Source organism: Ictidomys tridecemlineatus, chromosome 3 (genome assembly GCF_052094955.1).
Source record: "Ictidomys tridecemlineatus isolate mIctTri1 chromosome 3, mIctTri1.hap1, whole genome shotgun sequence".
In the NCBI taxonomy this organism is placed as follows: domain Eukaryota; kingdom Metazoa; phylum Chordata; class Mammalia; order Rodentia; family Sciuridae; genus Ictidomys; species Ictidomys tridecemlineatus.
In genome coordinates this window covers 87633178-87653915 of record NC_135479.1, presented here as the reverse complement: position 1 = coordinate 87653915, position 20738 = coordinate 87633178, and the positions used below count along the sequence as shown (strand labels likewise).

At 34.1% G+C, this 20738-nt stretch overlaps 1 protein-coding gene and 1 pseudogene across 2 annotated transcripts in view; both read right to left on the bottom strand.

Moving 5' to 3' along the window:
• Positions 1-20738, bottom strand: part of Rasa2 (RAS p21 protein activator 2) — a 113293-nt gene that overhangs the window by 26209 nt on the left and 66346 nt on the right. For both annotated transcript variants that reach the window (XM_078043422.1, XM_078043423.1), the window contains exons 10-17: positions 13102-13258; positions 12665-12813; positions 11747-11861; positions 11260-11334; positions 10046-10169; positions 7791-7897; positions 3032-3115; positions 2515-2592 (exon numbers count right to left, since the gene is read on the bottom strand). In XM_078043422.1, coding sequence (XP_077899548.1) covers positions 2515-2592; positions 3032-3115; positions 7791-7897; positions 10046-10169; positions 11260-11334; positions 11747-11861; positions 12665-12813; positions 13102-13258 — 889 coding nt within the window. The remainder of the gene's footprint in view (positions 1-2514; positions 2593-3031; positions 3116-7790; positions 7898-10045; positions 10170-11259; positions 11335-11746; positions 11862-12664; positions 12814-13101; positions 13259-20738) is intronic.
• On the bottom strand, positions 14161-18795 carry LOC144376272 (glutathione peroxidase 1 pseudogene; annotated as a pseudogene).

The window sequence follows — 20738 nt, the reverse complement described above, 5'->3', positions numbered from 1 at the left end:
TTCCCTGGGAATTAATCTAACAAAAGAGATGAAAGACTTTTACAATGAAAATTACAGAAAACTAAAGAAAGAAATTGAGGGGCACTTTAGAAGAGGAAAAGACTTCCCAGGTTCTTGGCTAGGCAGAATTAGTATTGTCAAAATGACCATACTACCAAAAGTGCTATACAGATTCAATGAAATTCCCATCAAAATTCCAATGATGTTCTACATGGAAATAGAAAAAGCACTAATGAAATTCATCTTGAAAAATTAGCAATAGCCAAAGCAATCCTTATCAAGAAGGCATCACAATACCAGACCTAAAATTATATTATAGAACTCTAGTAACAAAAACAGCATGGCATTGGCACCAAAACAGTAAATAGATCAATGGGACAGAATAGAAGAAACAGAGACGATCCCACAAAAATATAGTACCTCATACTAGACAAAGGCACCAATAATATCCATTGGAGAAAAGATAGCCTCTTCAACAAATGGTGCTGAGAAAATTGGAGATCCTTATGTAGCAAAATGAAATTAAACCCCAATCTCTCACCCTACACAAACTCAGCTTAAAGTGGATCAAGGACCTAGGTATAAGACCAGAAATCCTGAACATACTAAAAGAAAAGGTAGGCCCAACTCTAACATATGGGCACAGGAACTGACTTCCTCAATAAGACCCCTAAAGTGCAAGAAGTAAAATCAATAATCAATAAATAAAATGGTATCAAATGAAAAAGCCTATAATAGAATGGGAGAAAATCTTTATGACCTGTACCTCAGATACAGCATTAATTTGCAGGATATAGAAAGAAATCAAAAAACTTAACACCAGAAGAAAACCAAATAACCCAATCAATAAATAGTTAAAAGATCTGAATAGGCACTTCACAGAGGAAGAAGTAACAAATGGTCAACAAATATATGAAAAAATGTTCATCATTTCTAGAAATCAGAGAAATGCAAATTAAAATTGAGATTTCACCTCACTCCAGTCAGAATGGCAATTATCAAGAACACAGCAACAACAAATGTTGGCAAGGATGTGGAGGAAAAGGTACACTCAATTGTCCCACATTGCTGGTGGGACTGCAAATGATGCAACCATTCTGGAAAGCAGTATGGAGATTCCTCAGAAAACTTGGAATGGAACCACCATTTGACCTAGTTACTCCACTCCTTGGTTTATACTACAGTGATGCAGCCACATCAATGTTTATAGCAGCTCAATTTCATAGTAGCTCAGCTATGGAACCAACCTAGGTGCCCTTCAACACATCAATGGATAAATAAAATGTGGTATATATACACAATAGAGTATTACTCAGTCATAAAGAAGAATGAAATTTGCCAGTAAATGAATAAAACTGGAGATTATCATGCTAAGTGAAACAAGCCAGTCCTAAAAAAACCAAAGGCCAAATGTTCTCTCTGATATGTGGATGCTAATCCCAAGCAAGGGAGGATGGGGAGGGGAAGAATAGAAGTTCACTGGATTAGACAAAAGGGAATGAAGGGAGAGGAGAAAAGTGGGAAATAGGAAAGACAGCAGAATGAGTTGGACATCACTTTCCTATGCTCATATAAGAATACACGACTTGTGTAATTTCACATCATGTGCAACCACAAGAATGGGATCCTAATTAGAGTAGTTATACACCATGTATATATAATATGTCAAAATATACTCTACTTTCGTGTATATCTAAAAAGAGCAAATAAAAAATGTATTTCATATATTTGCTTAAAAAGACTAAAGAAATTAAGACATTCAAAACATTCTCAACTTTGAAGCACATAGTTTCTTTTTGTTTCTGCCCTCATGTTAGGATGGTATATACTATAGCCATCTGAATATTTTAATTTTTTGGTAACATACCTTTGGTTACTGCCACAAATGTGTTACTCATTAAATGTTCAATAATTCATATATTTTTACTATGGTAATTAAATGTCCCTTATATTACAGGCACATTAGGCCTTTACCCCTAGACCAGAGGTTCTCAACTAGAGGCAATTTTATAATTCAGAGACTCTTAGAAACATCTGGAGCATTTCTGGTTGTGAAAACCAGGGATGAACTGACATCTAATTCAGGTATATTGCTAAACATCCTATAATTAAAACAGGTCAGTCCTATACAATCAAGAATTATCTGGCTCCAAATAGTGTTACTGTCAAGAAACCTTAACTATAGAAATTTTATAATTTGTGGCAAGAGTAGCTGTTCCTAAAACTTCTTTAGACACTGTTTTAGTGGAAAAACTTATGACTTTCTTTTTTTTTTGCAATATTGGGGATTAAACCCAGGACCTTGTGCATGTTAGATAGATGCTCTATCGCTCACTAAGCCATCCCCCTCCACTACAAAACCCATAGCTTTTTATGAGAGGAAAAGTTGGTGGTGGTGGGGGGAGAATATTTTTGATAGATAGTTTAAACATTCTTTTTTTAAACTGGAGTTTGACTCCTAGGAATAATAATATGACACGTTATTATTTTCAGAAAAAAACAAAAAACCCATACCTTTTTAACTGCTATAATATATCCTTCTTCTTGAAACATTTTGAAAAATTCACACATGAATGTCTCTTTGAAACTTGACTAAGAAAAAACAGAGAATTTATGGGTAAGTAGAGAACTAAGAAAATAATGGACTTTATTTTAAGCTGAGGATTAAGGGTTGAAAGGGTTTGATTATATATATATCCAGATAATAGGGATTGGAGCTGAGGACTTCTTTTAAAGATGGTAGGTGATTATGGCATAGATGGTTAGATAACCAGATTGCTCCTGAAGTTTCTTACTGGACTTCTCCCTCCTCAGGTGTGTCAGGATGAGTAAAACTGTCTTTTTTAATAGGTGACTAAGATGCAACATCTACCTAAAAGATAACTATTGCATCTATGTGTATATAATTTTTTCCCCTCCCCGGTTTTGATTTTAATATGGAAGGAGGTAGGTGAATCATAAGATAGAATAATAATTAGAAGTGTGAAAAGAAAATATTAGAAGTGTGAAAAGAAAATATGTGAAGACTCACCTTGCTTTTGGAAAGGCTCCCCCAGCTTCCCAAAGTTTGAATGGTTTTTGAGATGAGAGTTAATGTCCTAATTGTCTGTGCATCCTAGAGAATTCAAGAAGACCAAAATTCTCATTAAGTTTTCAAGAAACACAATTTGTATAAAAAGGAGAGTGAATGAGCTACATGTCTCTAAAACCAGTGACTCAAAAGAGTTCATTCAAATCACCAACATAGATAATATAAACAAGGCGGCACACAACTCACTGAACTAAGGAATTAGGAGACTGAAGAAGGCACATGTAATTGAAAATTCCTCTCAAAGTAATTATATTTAATGATTGATGTGTTACTTCTGAAAGCCATAATTTAACTAATACTATAAACAAGTTATTTTGTACAGTATGGAAAGTATTTACCTGACAAATCATATTCGTTTTTGGAATGTTGACTGTTATCTACTTTTTTCTAACTTATATCTTAAAATAGTAGTTTCCAAATTTTCTGAGCTCAATCCATTTAGCATATTCAATAATTTATATGGCTTCTACAATCAACTCTTTTCACCATGAAAGACATAAAGCTAGACTAAGAAATGAGTAGTCATCCCATTCACTTAGAATCTTACCCGAAGGTAACTATTTGGTCTATTATCTAGAGTGTTTTTACAGGCCTGCCTACCTGAAAAAAGTAAATGTAAATAAAATTGATCAAATGGTGTTCTCTCATGAGTTTTGTTTTCCGTGGAGCTGAAGATTGAACCCAGGGCCTCACACTTGCTAGGTGAGAGCTCTACCCCTGAGCTATTCTCTATCCCCTTCTCATAAGCCATTGTTTTTTATTTTTATAAACTGAGATATAATTTACATACAGTGAAGTGACTAGGTCTTAGATGTATAGCCTGCTGAGTTTTCACCAATCCACATATCCATGGAATCAACTACACCCCACCAGGACACAGACCATTTTTCTTTGTTTTAGGGATTTAAAGTAAAACAATACCTTTCATTAAAAGAAAATTCAGGAAAATTTAGATGTAGACAAGTATAATTTTTAGTTGACATTCCTTAATTTTCTTAGTATCCTCACAATGAAAACAGGCAGTGAAAACAGAAATGAAAACAGAATCTGCACAATGAAAATCCCCACAATGAAAACAAAAGAGGAAGAAAAAACCAGAATGTGAGGCAATCTGGAAAAGAAGGACTATTTGGGAAATGACCTCTGTAAGATACTTACAAAACAGTTACAGAGCTGGATTAAGGTTAATCACAAAATACTTTAGTTGGAACACCCAGGTTCCATTATGTCTATAAAAGGCCCTAAAATTCTCTGCCTTTTAAGAAAGTAATATTCTTCAGGTGTCCTGGTAAACTGAATTTGAACTGAATTTCACTAAGACTTTTCCAGTCAAATTTCGTTTTAAATTCAGTGGTTTAGATTACTTCTTCCTTGAATCAGTGAAAGGGAACAAAACATTTTATTCAATTTCAGAATAGCAGAAGCTTATTTACATCAACATGGTCTTCCATACTGTTTGACAATTACGTCACTCTGGCTGCTGTTGATTCCCTGATGTACTTTCTGTATAAGCTGTACTAAATTTTCCCCTTACTATAATTTTTCACAGATGAGTCACAGATGATCAGGATTTACCTCCTCAATGGCACCTACTACAATATCCTGCCACTGTCACTCAGTAGATGCTATATAACATTTATTAAAACGTTGAATTTCTCACCCCAAACTAACCTAGTAACCATTCTCCTATCCTTTTTCCTTGTATTAGGTTAAATCATATGAAAGTGCTATTATTTGTCTATTTCTGGTCTACAGAAACATTTTTCATATGGTTCACCATGATTTTTCAATCTTTTTTCCAAGGTTTATTTTACTGCTTTTTCTTTTAAAGACACTCTTTCTGAATCCTATGGGATATCCATCTGGTAGTATACCCCTTCTCTCTTCAATTTCTCCCTCTATTTAAACCACACTCATCATTTGATAAGCTCTCACCATCTTTCATCATTCACTCACTTATTCACTTGAGCATTTACTTGTCCTATACACTGTGCCATGTGCTTAGGATACACAAATCTGGAACATATTCCTGTTCTGCTCTTCATGTATTAATAGCCCACAAGTGAAGATTGTACACAGATGTTCATACGACAGCATGAAAAATGTCATGATTAGGAGAGCCACACAATACTATAGGCACAAGACAAGCATACAACCAGACTAGCAGGTTAAAAAAGTCTGCCTTGGCTGGGTCTTAAAAGGATCTATTAATGAGAGAATGGTGGTAGAGAAGGATAGTCCTTTTCTTCATTTTGCTGTTAAACTTCTCAAAAGTGGTCTACCATGTCACTGTTAATATCACCCATAAATTTTAAAAAAAATCATTCATACACACACACACACACACACACACACACAAACACACACATGCATGTGTACATTCCTGAATTTGTCAGTGTCCTTTTTTTTTAAAAATATCTCTCCTTTTTTTTAATTTTTAATTTGGTGGACACAACATCTTTCTTTTTATTTTTTTATGTGGTGCTGAGGATCGAACCCAGCACCCCGCCAGTGTCAGGCGAGTGCACTACCGCTTGGAGCCACATCCCCAGCCCCTGTCAGTGTCTTTTAGCAGCGGGGAAAGCTCACTTTTGATATATTTCCTAGGATAAACTATATCTATCTACTTATTCTTTCATCTTCTGCAATCTGACTTGCTTCTCTTCTACTCTATTAAAACACTTTCTCACAATTCAATTAATTTCTAGGTATAAAGTCCACCAACTTTTCATCAGTTCTCCAAACTACTCGGTACCCCTCAATACTGGTCACTGGGATCATTCATTGCCTGCTCTCAAGTTTCTATAGCAGAATCAACCTACCTAAATTCCTTACTTGGTACTAAGCTAGCTTTAAATTTATGTACAGAGCTTTAGATTGTTTATCATAAGTATTGTCTTGTTAATGACAATTAGATTCAAAGGTTCTTTTAAAAAAGCAGAAATGTGGTTCAAGCCTCACCAGGAATGACGAAAGAAAGAAAAAATTGCAATAAAATTGGAAAATAAAAGCAAATAATAAAATTATATAGCAGTTTTGAAGCAGTCTTTTTGGAATACTTATTGGAAAATAGTGACCTAAAACACAGTCTATGATTAAAAGGATTTAATTTCAACATCTGTTACAGGAATATGGAATTCCAAGTCTAAGTACAAGGCAGAGCCACGGGTTCTGAGGTGGGTGTTCTATTTGTGTATAAAATGCTGCTACCAAGGTTTCACTGCCCAGAGGTCTGTATAACTTAAGTAACAGAGGAAACAGAAAGGATAGCCCTGCGAACAAAGGCCCGCTCTGTGTTATGACTATGCAGAACATTTGTCCTTTGAGAAGAAAGGGTATGCTGCTGTCACTGCAGCGTGGTTCTATTCAGTTTTCACAAAGTTAAATGAGTAGTCAAGGTCATGTAGCTATCCAGAAAGAATGATTACTCAACCCAGTTTAACTCTAAAACATGTCTTCCCTACATTGTATTACTTAATAAGCAAATCTTCTGGACTGTGAAATTCTCGAGAGCATTGCCAATACTGAACATAATGTTTAATACAGCACAAGTCCTTAAGAGGTTGGAAGAAACAGGGTTAAAAACTCAGATTGAAGACTGAGTTAGAATATTTCAGTCCAAATTGAGTAAGATCTAATCAGTTATTTATTGTGTGATCCTAAAGAAATTACTGTATTGTGATTTCCTTACTTGTACCTGGGTGTAATAAAAGAATTTATTCCAAGTCTTACTAGGAGAACTAAAGCAGTTAGAACAGGCATAACAGAAAGTAAGCACTAAATAAATGCTATTATTTATATATGAATAAGACCTTCAGGGGGCTATGGCTGTGACTCAAGTGTCAGAGTGCTTGCCTAGCATGCATGAGGCATTTGGGTTCGATTCTTAGCACCACATACAAAAAAAAAGCAAATAAAATAAAGGCATGCTGTCTATCTACAACTATAAATAAATAAATAAATAAGGCTTCAGAACAAAAAGATATTAAGCTTTAAAAAATTTAAATCTCATATATTTACAATACTACCTCAGGTAAATAAAAAGTAATATATGGAGCTACCAAATTATGTTCCAACAGAAGATCCTACATTTTTCAAAAATGAAGGACTGGGGATATAGCTCAGTGATAGACCACTTGCCTAGCATACATGAGGCACTGGGTTTAATTCTCAGCACTACCTAAAAATGAATAAATAAAATAAAGGTATTGGGTCTATCTACAACTTAAAAAAAATTTTTTTAAATGAGCCTATTTAGAGTTCTCTGAGATTTTTAAATATCCACAAGATTAAAGTATTTTAATAAACTAGTAAAACAATTTCTGTTAACAACCACTCAAAACAACCACCACCACAATCAAAATGACATCTGTAACTAATGAGGTTAAAACAAAAAACCAAAAAAACATTGTATTATGAAAATTTACAGACACAGCAGAGAGAAAAATATAATGAATCCCCTTTGTGCTCATCACCAATAATTTTCAGAATTTTATCACTCCTTTAAAAAAAAAATCTCTTAACAAGTAAAATTTTTAATCTTATCTAAAATATTGGCTGATGGCCAAGAAAAATATCAAGTAAATTTAAGTATCAATTATAAGAAAACAAGAGTCAAGTGAAATTGGCTTATTTTATCTTTCCTTCATTTTACTAAAAATAAATAAAAATGGAATAAAGCTTTGAGAAGAACACTTACTGGATGATGAGGTCGCAAATGAAAAGTATGAGGTGATACTACGGCTACAGCAAAGAAACGAAGAAATACAAAGCTGCTCACTGCAGAGTACTGAACATGAGGGTCATCTGCAGGAAAAAAATGGTGAAATGTCATGCACAAAACACTGAATTAAAAAACAAAGATGATAAAGTAAAAAAGCATAAAAACATGTAAACTAAGTTGGAGAGCAATATAATTTGTCTAATAAGAACTGAGTTGATGAAATGATAGTAATGATTATGACTAAATTAAAAGAACACTACATGCCTAAAATAATCTGAAAGAAATAATATTCAAGAAAATGAAAGGCAAAGCTACTAAGCTTTTAGAAAGATTTTAATTTGAAAAAATACTTCCTTCCTCATCTACCAGAAGTAACTCTTGAAACTATAACAAAAATAAAAGTAGTATCTAGCACTGCCTAGTGGTAACACTGAAATCCCTTTCAGTTTTAGGTTATTGTTAATTCCTCCCTAAAAATCTTGCTGATATCAAGATTTCTGAATAATTAAAAACAATTTGTCAGACATTTTTACTTTGAAAAGCTATCAACATTTCATATTACAATGCAGATGAACTGAAGACTACTGGTGGCTTTGATCATTCATCTACAGCATTTGTTTCAGACTAAACACCTAACATGACAATCAGATGGTAGAGAAGTAGGTGGTAAGAGAAAGAATCTCTGGGTATGAGTCAAGTTTTAACTCTTTATAAATCACTCAACAGATAACCACGACCAAGTTGTTTAATTTGTTGTTCTTTAATAATACTTGCTCTCCACCCCCAGCCCCCGGCTGTCTGTCTACTCTCCATCCATATTCCCAGGGTAGTAAGAATAAATGAGAAAATATGAAAATATTTCATGGCAACAAAATTACCAATACTGGGGTAGACTGACAATATGAAGACCTAATAATAGTGATGCCAACAAAAAGATAGTTAAAGAGATACAGTTGAAATTATAAAGAAATCATAAGGTGTGTTTTAGATCATTTATATAAACAACAATTAAACAGCTAAAACAGATTTAAAGCCAAGATCACTGGGTAGTTAGAGTACAGTGATTAGCAACCATGCTTTGAAGTAGGCAAGGCCCAGGTTTGAGACTTACTCAATCTCACTTGACCTTGGGTTCATTATTTAATCACCTCAAGTAGTGTTGAAAGGATACTCTGGGCTAGCACTGTGCCTGTTAGCTCATTAAATAGTCACTATGGTTAGCATGATCTAAATCACTATTTTAAAAATATAACTGACTCAGCATTTCATCTTCTCATATGTTAATGTCTCTATACCCTTTATTTTTGTTATAAGGACTAAATTTAGCATACTTATTTGAGGTTAATGCTTATGTCTTTACTATAAATAGCCAAGATATCCAGATCTGAACTTATCTACAAGTTAGACAACTTAGTCACACCACTTTAGTACTGAGTAAATTAAGCACAGGGCAGATAAACATATACATTTAAAATAATAAAATAGCAATATCTCTTCATTTGGCTACAGAAATAAACTTACAGTTTCACATAGCTGGGAAAGACTGATAATTTAAGTAGCTCCCTCACCTCCATTATATACAGATCTGGAAAGACAGCTATAGCCAGTATATTTACATATCAGAGATGTACTGAAACTAAGAGTTCTTCCAAGTACGGAAAGTACAAGAGAAACTCATAATTTTATGAAATATTTCCAAACAAAACCTTAACATAATACTTTTCTAGGCAACACTCTACCACTGAGCTACATCCCCAGCCCATAGCTGAAATGTTTCCAATGTTAAAGACCACTTCTGTAAAAACATCTCACCACCAAAACCTTAGCATTATCAAAATTGTCAAATCTAGTCAACTGTATGGAACTAAAGATTATCACTATTTGAATACATATATCCAGAAAAGATGATAAAATAACAAAGATTTTAAAATTATATTTAGCAAACTCATAAGCATATGGTAGGTTTACTTATAGTTCTAAATTTTTGCGTTTCTTGATTTGAATTGTTCTTTATATAATAAAGTTGCCATTATATTGTACTAAATGGACTATGTATTTTGAGATTATAAGAAAAATAAACCAGATGTCTCAGGAAAAAGCAGGAGTTATCTTCAAAAACTAAAGAAAACTATACCTATGAATCTTAAATATTTCACACAAACCAAAAACACAAAATTCCTACCAAAAATGTAGTATATCAAATGCTATGGATAGTAAAATAAGGCACTTACTAGGAAATCTCTGAGTAGCCATTTGCCTTAGAGAATAAAAGATATCACACATAACAGTGGGGCAGCTCATACTTGATCTTACAATTGTACTAAATAACTTGTCCACATAGTAACGCAGATTTTCCTGCAAAATTTAAAAGGAAACATTAAGATTTGACTTCCACACATCTTCAACAATCTTTATGGGAAAAAAAAATGCACTGAAAATGAGACTTACTGGACAGTCACTATCTAGTATTCTAAAACTCTGTTTCCCTTCTCTAATCTCATTCAGGTAAAGGGCAATTAACAGTCTGACCTAATTTAATCAATTAGACTTGTTAGGCATAAGAGGTGACCATAAGAATAAACTTCATAGGAAGCTAGAGAAAATAAAATGATGGAAAGGGAAATAACTCAAGATATGTAGATAGGGCTGGGGATGTGGCTCAAGCGGTAGCGCGCTCGCCTGGCATGCGTGCGGCCCGGGATCGATCCTCAGCACCACATACCAACAAAGATGTTGTGTCTGCCGAGAACTAAAAAAAAAATAAATATTAAAAATTCTCTCTCTCTCCTCTCTCACTCTCTCTTTAAAAAAAAAAAAAATAGAAAAAAAAGATATGTAGATAACAGGACAATGTGACACTATTATTCACAACAACGAAAACTTGTGAACCCTAATATATAAGTTTCCCAGAGGCAACTAAAAATATTGACTGACCAAGTCAGTACACTACTTAGCAGTACTTATCAGTCTGACCTACAAGGAACAGTCAGAATGTAGGCTGCAACTAGATATAGCCTAGCTCCACAACTGTTACTAAAACCAAAAATGAGATAATCAGAAACAAAAACAGAGTGAAACCACTGACGTAAAATTCTTAAAAACTAGTCCTGGGCCTGCCATAGTGCAAAATGCCTATAATCCCAGAGACTAAGAAGGCTCACAAGTTCAAGGCCAGTCTGGGCACCTTAGTGAGATCCTGTCTCAAAATTTAAAAAATATGAAGGTATACCTCAGTGGTAGAGCACCTCTAGGTTTAAGCTCCAGTACCACAAACAAACAAACAAACAAAAGCTGGTCCTAGGGGATGCTATGAATAGTAGGTTAATGCAAAAGTAAACAAAAGTAAACAGCACTGCTTCCTTTCACAGAGCATTAATGCAACATAAGTGGGAGACTGGTGCATCATTAAGACCCAATTTTTAATGCAGGCATGATAAGAACTTACCTTATTGTTTTCTACATTATCTCCCTCTTTCAATTTAATAGGATCAATTTCACAGGATTTTGAGGATTCACATATCTGGAAAATAATTTCTCAGTCAGTATTCTTTTCTAAATAATTTGACAATATGAAAATAATTTTTTCTCTGATAAATTAATGATAAAAATTAAAACTGCAGTAAAGTTGAAAGTTCCCATCCAGAGATAATATATAAAAGTATACAATTTTCCTAAAGAACTATATCAAAAAGTATTTCTCAAATCTTTGAAACTCTAGCTAAAACAGAACTACAAAAACAAATCTTTATGTAGATTACACTATAATGTGCCTTGAGTAAAAATCCATTGAAATAAAGGTAAACAATCCACTTCTAAAGTGTTTAGCCTTATTCTTTCAATAAAACGGACAGATCCTTCCCATCCACAGACAACTTGTTGAAAGAGAAACTGTAACAAGGCCAGGGGCTATCATTACAGGAAGTGCACTCTACCTCATCTAGAGTAGATTTTAAGGTTACTTTCAGGTAGTGCCCTCCCACTATTTTCATCATCTCATCCAGACATCGGGTAGCCAGAGAGTTTCCTCTAAAAATCGTGTTTGCATCTCTGAAACAGAAATAGAAATAAGTGAAATCAGTGTAGTAAAAAAGGTTGTGAAATCCATATGACATATTTGACTTTGGTCAGAAAATTTTTACCATATACTTAAAAGCTTGGTACTACAGGGGCTGGGGTTGTGGCTCAGTGATAGAGGTCTTGCCTAACAAGTGTGAGGCACTGGGTTTGATCCAAAGTACCACATAAATAAATAAAACTAATTAATTAAAAAAAAGATATTTCCAATATCTAAAAAAAATATTAAAAAAGAAAAGCTTGCTATTATTAGTTTTTCAAATTTACTGAAATTACTTTCTAAAAATATGTGAAAATTCAGGTAGCAAAAAGAAAAAAATCATGTTCATGAACCAAAAACATACAATGTTTTTGTATGTGTCTCTGTGTGTTTACATGCTCATAAAATAGACTCTGAAGGGATGGGAAACCACTGATTACTTGTTATAAAGTCATGTTTGCATATAAGGGTTCCACATAATGGAAAATGGGGTAAAACAACTTCTGTCCTAGTAGTTTATTTGTGACATGTGAACTGTTATACTGATTAATAACAGTAACAAAGAATTTCACTGTGTGAAAAAAAATTCCTTTATCAGTTGTTATTCTTACAGTTGTGGATTTGTCTGTAACCTAAAAGGAATGGCTTTTGCTATTTCCTATGCATTTCTTTTCAGCCAAATTATATAGTAGGGCTGGTTAATACAAAAGAACTCAGACCATAGAAACAACTCAGCATAAACTAAGGTCCAATTTTAATGATACATAGTTAACATTTAATAAAATATAATTCTTACTGGGTATCCTTCAAGTCTAATTCCGCCACCGCTGTGACAAAAGGAACAAGTTTATCATGGTGCAGCAGCAATCGTACAAGAGGCAAAACTGCATCATTTTTATCTCGACATATTTCACCCAAAATGTAAGCAGCTGAGGCAGATATTGGCTAGAATACAGAAAGGTAGGGAAAAAAGCACAAAATCAAGAAAACATAATTATGTTCAATCACTAACTTACAAACAGAATTCAAATGTTCATGTATCTGTTTATAGAAAATTTAATTTCCTAAATTTTTATCAGAGAATAAATCTGCATACATTGCAATAAATACTCTGGTTCAGATAAATAAATACACTTTTTCAAAAAAGTTGACACTCTGATACCTTTTCTTCATCATTTCAGAATTAGCTTGGCTTTTTTAATATTAAATCATATACTGAAAATTTCTAAGTACCTGAACATCTGGTGATTTTAGCAGCAAAGTTTTCAAAGGACCATAGTACTCTGAAGGAAGCACATAGTCTTCTGTATAACATATATTTAATCGAAGAGATCCCAAGTCATCAGTTTTGGATGACTTGTTTCCATTATCTCGTGGCTGTAGCAAGTACCTAAAAGTAAAAATACAATCAATTCCAAGCGTTGGTAATGAGCATCCAAGCAAGTTAGGTAAATAAATTAAGCTTAAAAAAACAAACTAGGGCTGGAGGTTTAGCTCAGTGGTGGAGTATGTGATTAGTATGCATGAGGACTGGGTTCAGTCTCCAGCACCCAAATAAAATAAATTAAATAAACAAACTGAAAAGTCAACCCTGAAGTTAAAGCTAGGGCACTTCTTAGTATTAGGCTAGGAGGCTTGATACAGATTACATATTGCACTAGAAAGCTGTAAGTAGATTTTTATCCCAGAAATAAAAACATGAAAAATAAAAAAAATTAAGATCTCAAAGGGATTAAAGAGTTTATTAGCTTGCTGTTTTAGAAAGAAAATGTAAAACTTACTTAAATTCAATGTATTTGTCAAAAATAAAATTTTGAGTAATGTTTTGAACAACCAATAAAAAAAATTTTTTTGAAAGTTAACAAACTAAATTTAAGAAAGAAGCATTTAGATGAAATAGATAAAATACACTGAGAGTGTGACTTTGTTTTTGCTTTTTATTTTTTGGAACTGGGGATTGAACTAATGGCTTTGCATATGCTAAGTATGTGCTCTCCCCTACTGAGCTACACCCCTAGCCTTGTGACTTAGTTTTAAAGTAAATTCTATATGTAAAAATTTTGACTTAGTTAGTGATTAAAGATTTTAAATAGCTTTTTATATTATTAAAAGGGTAACAATAATTATAGTAAAATGGTTTTTTTCCAGACATCATACCATCATAGTTTTTATCAGATAGGTAAAATGAAAAAAAAAAACTATATGCAAAAACAGACACAACTTTAAATACCTCATGAAAGGAAATGTTTACAAGTCAGAGAAGGCTGTAGGATTCAAAACCAGAAATCTAAATTTTTAAAAAACTTTTTATCATGGAAATTTTACATGCATACAAAAGCAAAGAGTACATTGAACTCCATGTATCTCATCACCTAACTCCAACAGTTACCAGCTCAAGACTAATCTTGTTTCAGTACTCTCCAATTTCACTCCTGCTTTATAATTTTAAAATGATTTCCAGGTATCTTATAGTTTCATGCATTACTTTAGAAACCACTTAGGATTCAAATTCTTACAAATTTATCATAAATAGTTTCATATAATTTGTTCAAACCCAAAAAGGTATACAGATAATAATTCTTTAATGGTGTTCATGTTTCTTTTAATTTACAGATTTCTTCCACTTCCCACAAGAATCATGTACTTTGTTCTGTTCTGAAGCATTCTTCACATTTGGGATGTTCCTTTGTCCTCTCTGTATTTCCTATATATTGGTAGTTAGATATAGAGGCTTGCTGTTTGGGCAAGAATGCTTCATTGGTAGTGTTGTATAGTTCCACCAAGCGGTACTAATATCTGTTTTCTCTTTTGGGAATTTTAGTGGCCACTGATGATCTCTATCTAGAGTCATTAACCACCAAAATTAATCATTATTGTAATTTTTATATTTCTATCATTCCGCTTCACTTATTAGTTGGAATGTTTTTTATAAAGGAACCTCAGTAGTTTTGATATTTTTATATTTATCAGCTATGGTTTCCCCCACTGAATTAACTTATTTAAATTTAAAGATAGAACAGAGAAGGACTTAATAGAATGCTTATTAGCTTTGAGAAAGATATCATAAAGACAGAAAAGAGAGCCACAGAATCAACCAAGCAAAATATAAAAGACAAAGAGATACTACAGGGAGAAAAAATTATAGAAACTGTGTCACTATATCCTCTTATTAGACCCCCCAATAGAGGAATTCCTATCTTGAAAGATCAACCTTCAGAATTACTTTCTAATTTGAGAAACACTGATGTTGGTCACTGATGTTGATGTTATTTTTATGGCTAAAAATAACTGGAAAAGGGCCTGTTAGCAAAGGTGACTGAAGGACCTCTAAGTCCAGCTGGCTGATCATGAAACATCCTGACAAGGACATAACTTTGTCAATTTCCCATAATCCAGGATAAGTCTCTGCAGCCTTGCAAATTCCAGCATCTAGTTTTATCAGTATATCTAAAAGTGAATGTGAACTGCAAAGATGGAGTGAAAAGCCTGATATACTTGAAGAAGCTCAATAAATTTATGAAAAGAAATACAATGGCCAAGTGGCATAGGTAACTGCATTATTTGGCAGCCAATATTTATGGAATAATTTATTATGGAAATGTTCATTCATAGACAGAAGAGTGCTAACAGTAATAATGGACACTTCCCCCACCTGCTGTAGCACCTCCCAGGCACTCACCCTTTGGCTTTAACAAATTTCACCATGTACCATAGTGTTTTCATCTATATCCCCTATTTTAACTAATATATATGCCTTTTTAGCCTGTAGGTAAACTATATGGAAAAGCAAATTATCAAAAAGGTGGTGTGTTAAGTACAGAGACACAAGAAGAGTTAAATAGTCTTAAGAATCTCTCAGCTAGACACTAGTCTTGCCAAAGAAATAGTGATGCTTCTAGGCCAGATGCTGCTTCCTCCTCTACTGTGCCTGGATGGGCTATGCCCATGTCTGCAACAAGTGTTTTCCAGACACAGTAGAATAACATCAATTGTATTACCACTTACTCAGTTACAACTGGGTCTGCCTTTCTGGGACTGCACCTATCCATCTCAAACAATGTCTCCACATTCTACTCCACATTCTACAGTCAAAATAAATTTTGCTTAGGTTTGTTCTACAGAAATTTTACTCAGAGGGCAAATTTATTTCCTTATCTCCAAATTACTTGGGGAGTTATATCAGGATGCTCAGGAACTCCAGAAGAGCTCACTCCTGTCACTTTTCAAATTTGCCCCCTTGGGTTTTCTTTGGCAGATAGGAAATCCTTATAGACAAAAACAATTCATCTCTTGTCTACTTGAAAACAAAACAAAACCTTCCAAACATCACTGTTTTGCCCATCCCCTGAAACATTTAAAATAATATTTTACAAGGGTCACTCATTGCTACTAGCTTAAAACAGAGGACGTTTCTGAATTTTAAACATATTTAAAAGTATGCCAAAGTATAAATTTATTCTAATACGTTGGTTAACAGCACAAACATTGGAGTCAGATAGTTTGGTTAAAATCCCTGCTATGTAACATTGGGCAAGTCACTTAATCTCTCTCTGTTTCCTCTTCTGTTTATTAAGGGGTATTAATAGTACCTTACTGACTTAATCCTTATAGCAGCCCCAAAGAGGTTAAATAAGCAAAGCACTTAGAATTATGCCAGGCACACAGTTAACACTGTAAATGTTAATATAATATAACTATTCCCACTTAAATATATATTCATATATGAATGACATAGCTATTTATATAACTATATATGATTATTATTTGAAAATATTACAAAAGCTCAATTTAGTAAATCACCTGAAGGATGCTTATGAATCATGCAATATGTATTAATTAGAGCTCAAGAGAAAAGCCTCAAGATTTGTTAAATAGGAAATATCTGATAGGCCTAAGATCTAGGAAAGAACAAATAAGGAAAAAAAAAAAAACCTGAAGTATATTTTTCTTAGCTTCTGAATGAAAAAACTCATTCAAAGAATCAGAAAGAACATTAAATAAAGAAAAATTATTAATTGAAAGTGGTATTCCATTGCTATCTTTTTCATTCACAATTACAGAGGCATAAAAGCAATTCTATGCTCTTAAAAGTTAACAGGTTTGATAGCCCCTTAATAGGAAAAAAAACATCAGCATTTGAAAAATTTTAGCCATAAGGTTAAAATTGAGGGAGCAAACCAAAATTATAATTATTTGTACATAACGCATAAGCTGAAAAATAACTGTTCAGAGATAGCTCTTCTAATATTTGAAAACAAAACAAAACAAAACCTTCCAAACATCACTGTTTTGCCTATCCCCTGAAACATTTAAAATAATATTTTACTAAGGATGAAAGATGCTTCACATTTTCCAAATTCAAGTAGTAAAAAGATGTTAAAAAAAACAAGGCCAGAAAAAAAAAGTGTTTGAGGACAAAAAGTGCCAAAATTGGCAAACCAGACAATCTCAAGTAAAACACTAATCTAGTTTTAAATTATGTATAAAGTGCTTACTTTGTAAAAACCCAATCATTAATTTTATCTACTATTTGAATATTACTTTCAAAATAAAAAAATACAACATAAAAGATATTTATATCTATTTTTTAAATGTCCATTTATATTTTGGGTCACCTGGGGGAAATTATTATATCAATTTATACATGAAAAATTATGCAAATATTAAATTCTCTGATACTGAGGTAACTAATGAAATGACATGAACTAGATTATCCCTAAGGTTGTCTTATAACATTCCAAACTATGGGCTATTATGCAAAAAAAAAAAAAAAAAAGCAGATATTCTATGTGCATTTCTTTGGAATAATGGTGAGGATAGTAAAGCAGTAATAAAAACCTTGATAGCATGATTTACATCCATTGTCAAGGGCCTTGCCTGTTACTGTACTGTTAACAACATTCATTCTCCTAACGACTTTACAAAGTATCCCATTATATAGTCAAAGAAAGTAAAGGCAAACAAGTTGAGTTCAAGATTGTAAGTAGTTAACAGAAGTGCAACTGAATCAAGGCAGTTTAGTTCCAGAGTCCATACTCTTTTTTTTTTTTTTTTTCCGTGTCGCCCAGCACTTTATTAGTGGTAAAAATTGCCTTGGTGTAGGCAGAGAGGAGGAAGGGATAAACAAGCCCAGCGCCCTTCTATGGGGATTTTCCGGGAAATCAGGCGTTCCTCAATGCAGGTTTAGAGTAAACACCATCATGGATGAAATCCCCACAGAAAGCAGCTGGCAACTGCCAAGTCAGGAAAAGAGGAGTGTCCTAGGCATTGCTGGGCATCTGAGACAGCAGGGCTTCAATGTCAGGTTCTATGTCGATGGTCGGAAAGCGGCGGCTGTATCTGCACACCAGCACACCGTCAGGGCCCACCAGGAACTTCTCAAAGTTCCAGGCAGTATCATTGCGGCACACCGGAGACCAGATGATGTATTTGGGGTCGGTCATGAGTGCACTAGGGTCATCGCTGGGCACTGGCAGGGCCTCCCGCAGGAATGCGAAGAGTGGATGTGCGTTGGAGCCATTCACCTCGCACTTCTCGAAGAGGGGGAAATTGGGCTCGAACCCGCCACAGGGTCGGACGTACTTGAGGGAATTCAGAATCTCTTCATTCTTCGGGTTCTCCTGATGTCCAAACTGGTTGCACGGGAAGCCGAGCACGACCAAGCCCCGGGGCCCGAGGCGCTTCTGTAGCTCGTTCATTTGGGTGTAGTCCCGAAGCGTGGTGCCTCAAAGAGAAGCCACATTCTCGATGAGCAGCACCTTGCCCCGCAGAGAGCCCAGACTCAAAGGCTCCCCGCCGGCCAGCGGGCGCGCGGAGAAGGTGTACACTGTGGACTGGGCCGCCATTGTCGCCAGCCTAGTGGCACACATGGAGTGGGTGTCAGGGAACTGAAAGAAATTTATCAGCACCCAGAGTCCATACTCTTAATCACCACCAATAGTCAACAAAGACTTATTGATATTCTATTGTTATACTGATGTTATATTGTAAAGTAAAAAAAGCAAGGTGCCTTGCAGAATACAGTGTTTACTTATTTATGAAAAAGAAAGGGGAAAAATTATGTTTTGTTTGTATATATACAAAACATTTTCAGAAACTTCAAAACAGTGGTCACCTCAGAAGTGGGAAACTGAGAAGCTGAGTAGCTAGGGAGGAAGGAGCAGGACACAGATTTTTACTTGACCTGAGATAAAAAAAGATATAAATATCTTTTTATATTGTAATTCTATTATCTACACAGAGAAAAGTAAAAACTAACCAAACCAACAATATAGTAAAAGTACCAAGATAATCCTCACATTTGATCAAAGTATCAGCTTAAGAACATAACACTACTAAAAAACTGAACAACCAAGAAAGGGAGGAGTAACTGAATCGTCATATTATAATTTCAGAATAAAATTAAATTAGAACTATCAAAAGTCAGTGTTAGGAAAACTTAAACAGACAAATACTAATAGAAATTATTGGAAAAAAGAAAGTGAACTGAGACTTTTCAAACAACAGAAGCGAACTACTGGGGCTGGGGATGTGGTTCAAGCGGTAGGGCGCTTGCCTGGCATGTGTGTGGCCCGGGTTCGATCCTCAGCACCACATACCAACAAAGATGTTGTGTCTGCCGAGAACTAGAAAATAAATATTAAAAATTCTCTCTCTCTTTCTCTCTCCTCTCTCACTCTCTCTTTAAAAAAAAAAAAGAAGTGAACTACTACAGTTATTCTATCCCTTTGCTAATATGGAAATAAGAAGGCATGCCTGAAATCCTGAAGGTAAACAAAGCTTTTCTGGCGTATTCAAGCAGTTACCATCAACCCCACAAGGGGATGCTACAGCTCTACAATTCAAAATGTTTTGTTTCTATCTAAAAGGAAATATCATTCACATTTTTATACTTCCTTACACCTATGTCAGTATAAACAAATTAGCAGATGCTTCTGTTTTATGCTATGTCAATTTTAGTACTTTTGGCAAGTTACTTTAAAATATTTATACTATTGGCAAAAAGCAAAATCTACAGGAATAAAATTAATTTCTGTCTGCTAAAGTTTGTACAACCTACAGAGGGAGCTGGACAAAGTTTTGCTAAACTTGGAAAGTATGTCTGGAGATTACCTCACTTAAAATACAGGCTATGTGGCATTTTTGAAGCTCACTGAGGAACTGTGGGAGGCAAAACAAGTAATTTTTCTCTTCTGTATAGAACTTGACAGAGTTCAGAAATTTTCATTTAAAAATGTATGCTATTTTGTGGAAGGCAGAAAAAGATATATTGTGGGAGGAGGGTGAAGAATCCCAAATGTTCATCAATTTTTCATTGAGACCAAGTTAAATTATTTTCCTTCTGTGGATGCATTTTGGAAATCATATAAAATGCCATCATGACCAATAAATCTTATATCTGTGTTAGGTAGAGGAAAAATAAAATGAAAAGTTTAAAAATCAATCTGCAAGTGTTAGAAGACAACAATATAGTGCAGACAAGGAAAAGCATGACCAAAAGAAATATCTAAACATTCAGTATGTGGTTCTTATGGTTAAATAATATTCATATATGTATCACATTTTAAAAATACATTCATCCATTTAGAAACATTCTATTATAAAAAGGATGAAATTCTGTTCTTTATAGCAACACAGGCATTAAAAAAACCAATGCCGCATGTTCTCACTCATTTGTGGAAGCTAAAATAGTTGATCAAATGTCAGCAGAGAACAGAACACATGTCACAGGGGCCAGGAAAGAGAGAGAGTATAGAGACATACTAGATAATAGGTACAAAAATGCAGGTGTTATAAAGCACCATAGGGCAGCTCTGATCTATAACAATTATAAATTTCACCACAATTAGAGAAGAGTTTCAAAGTTTCCA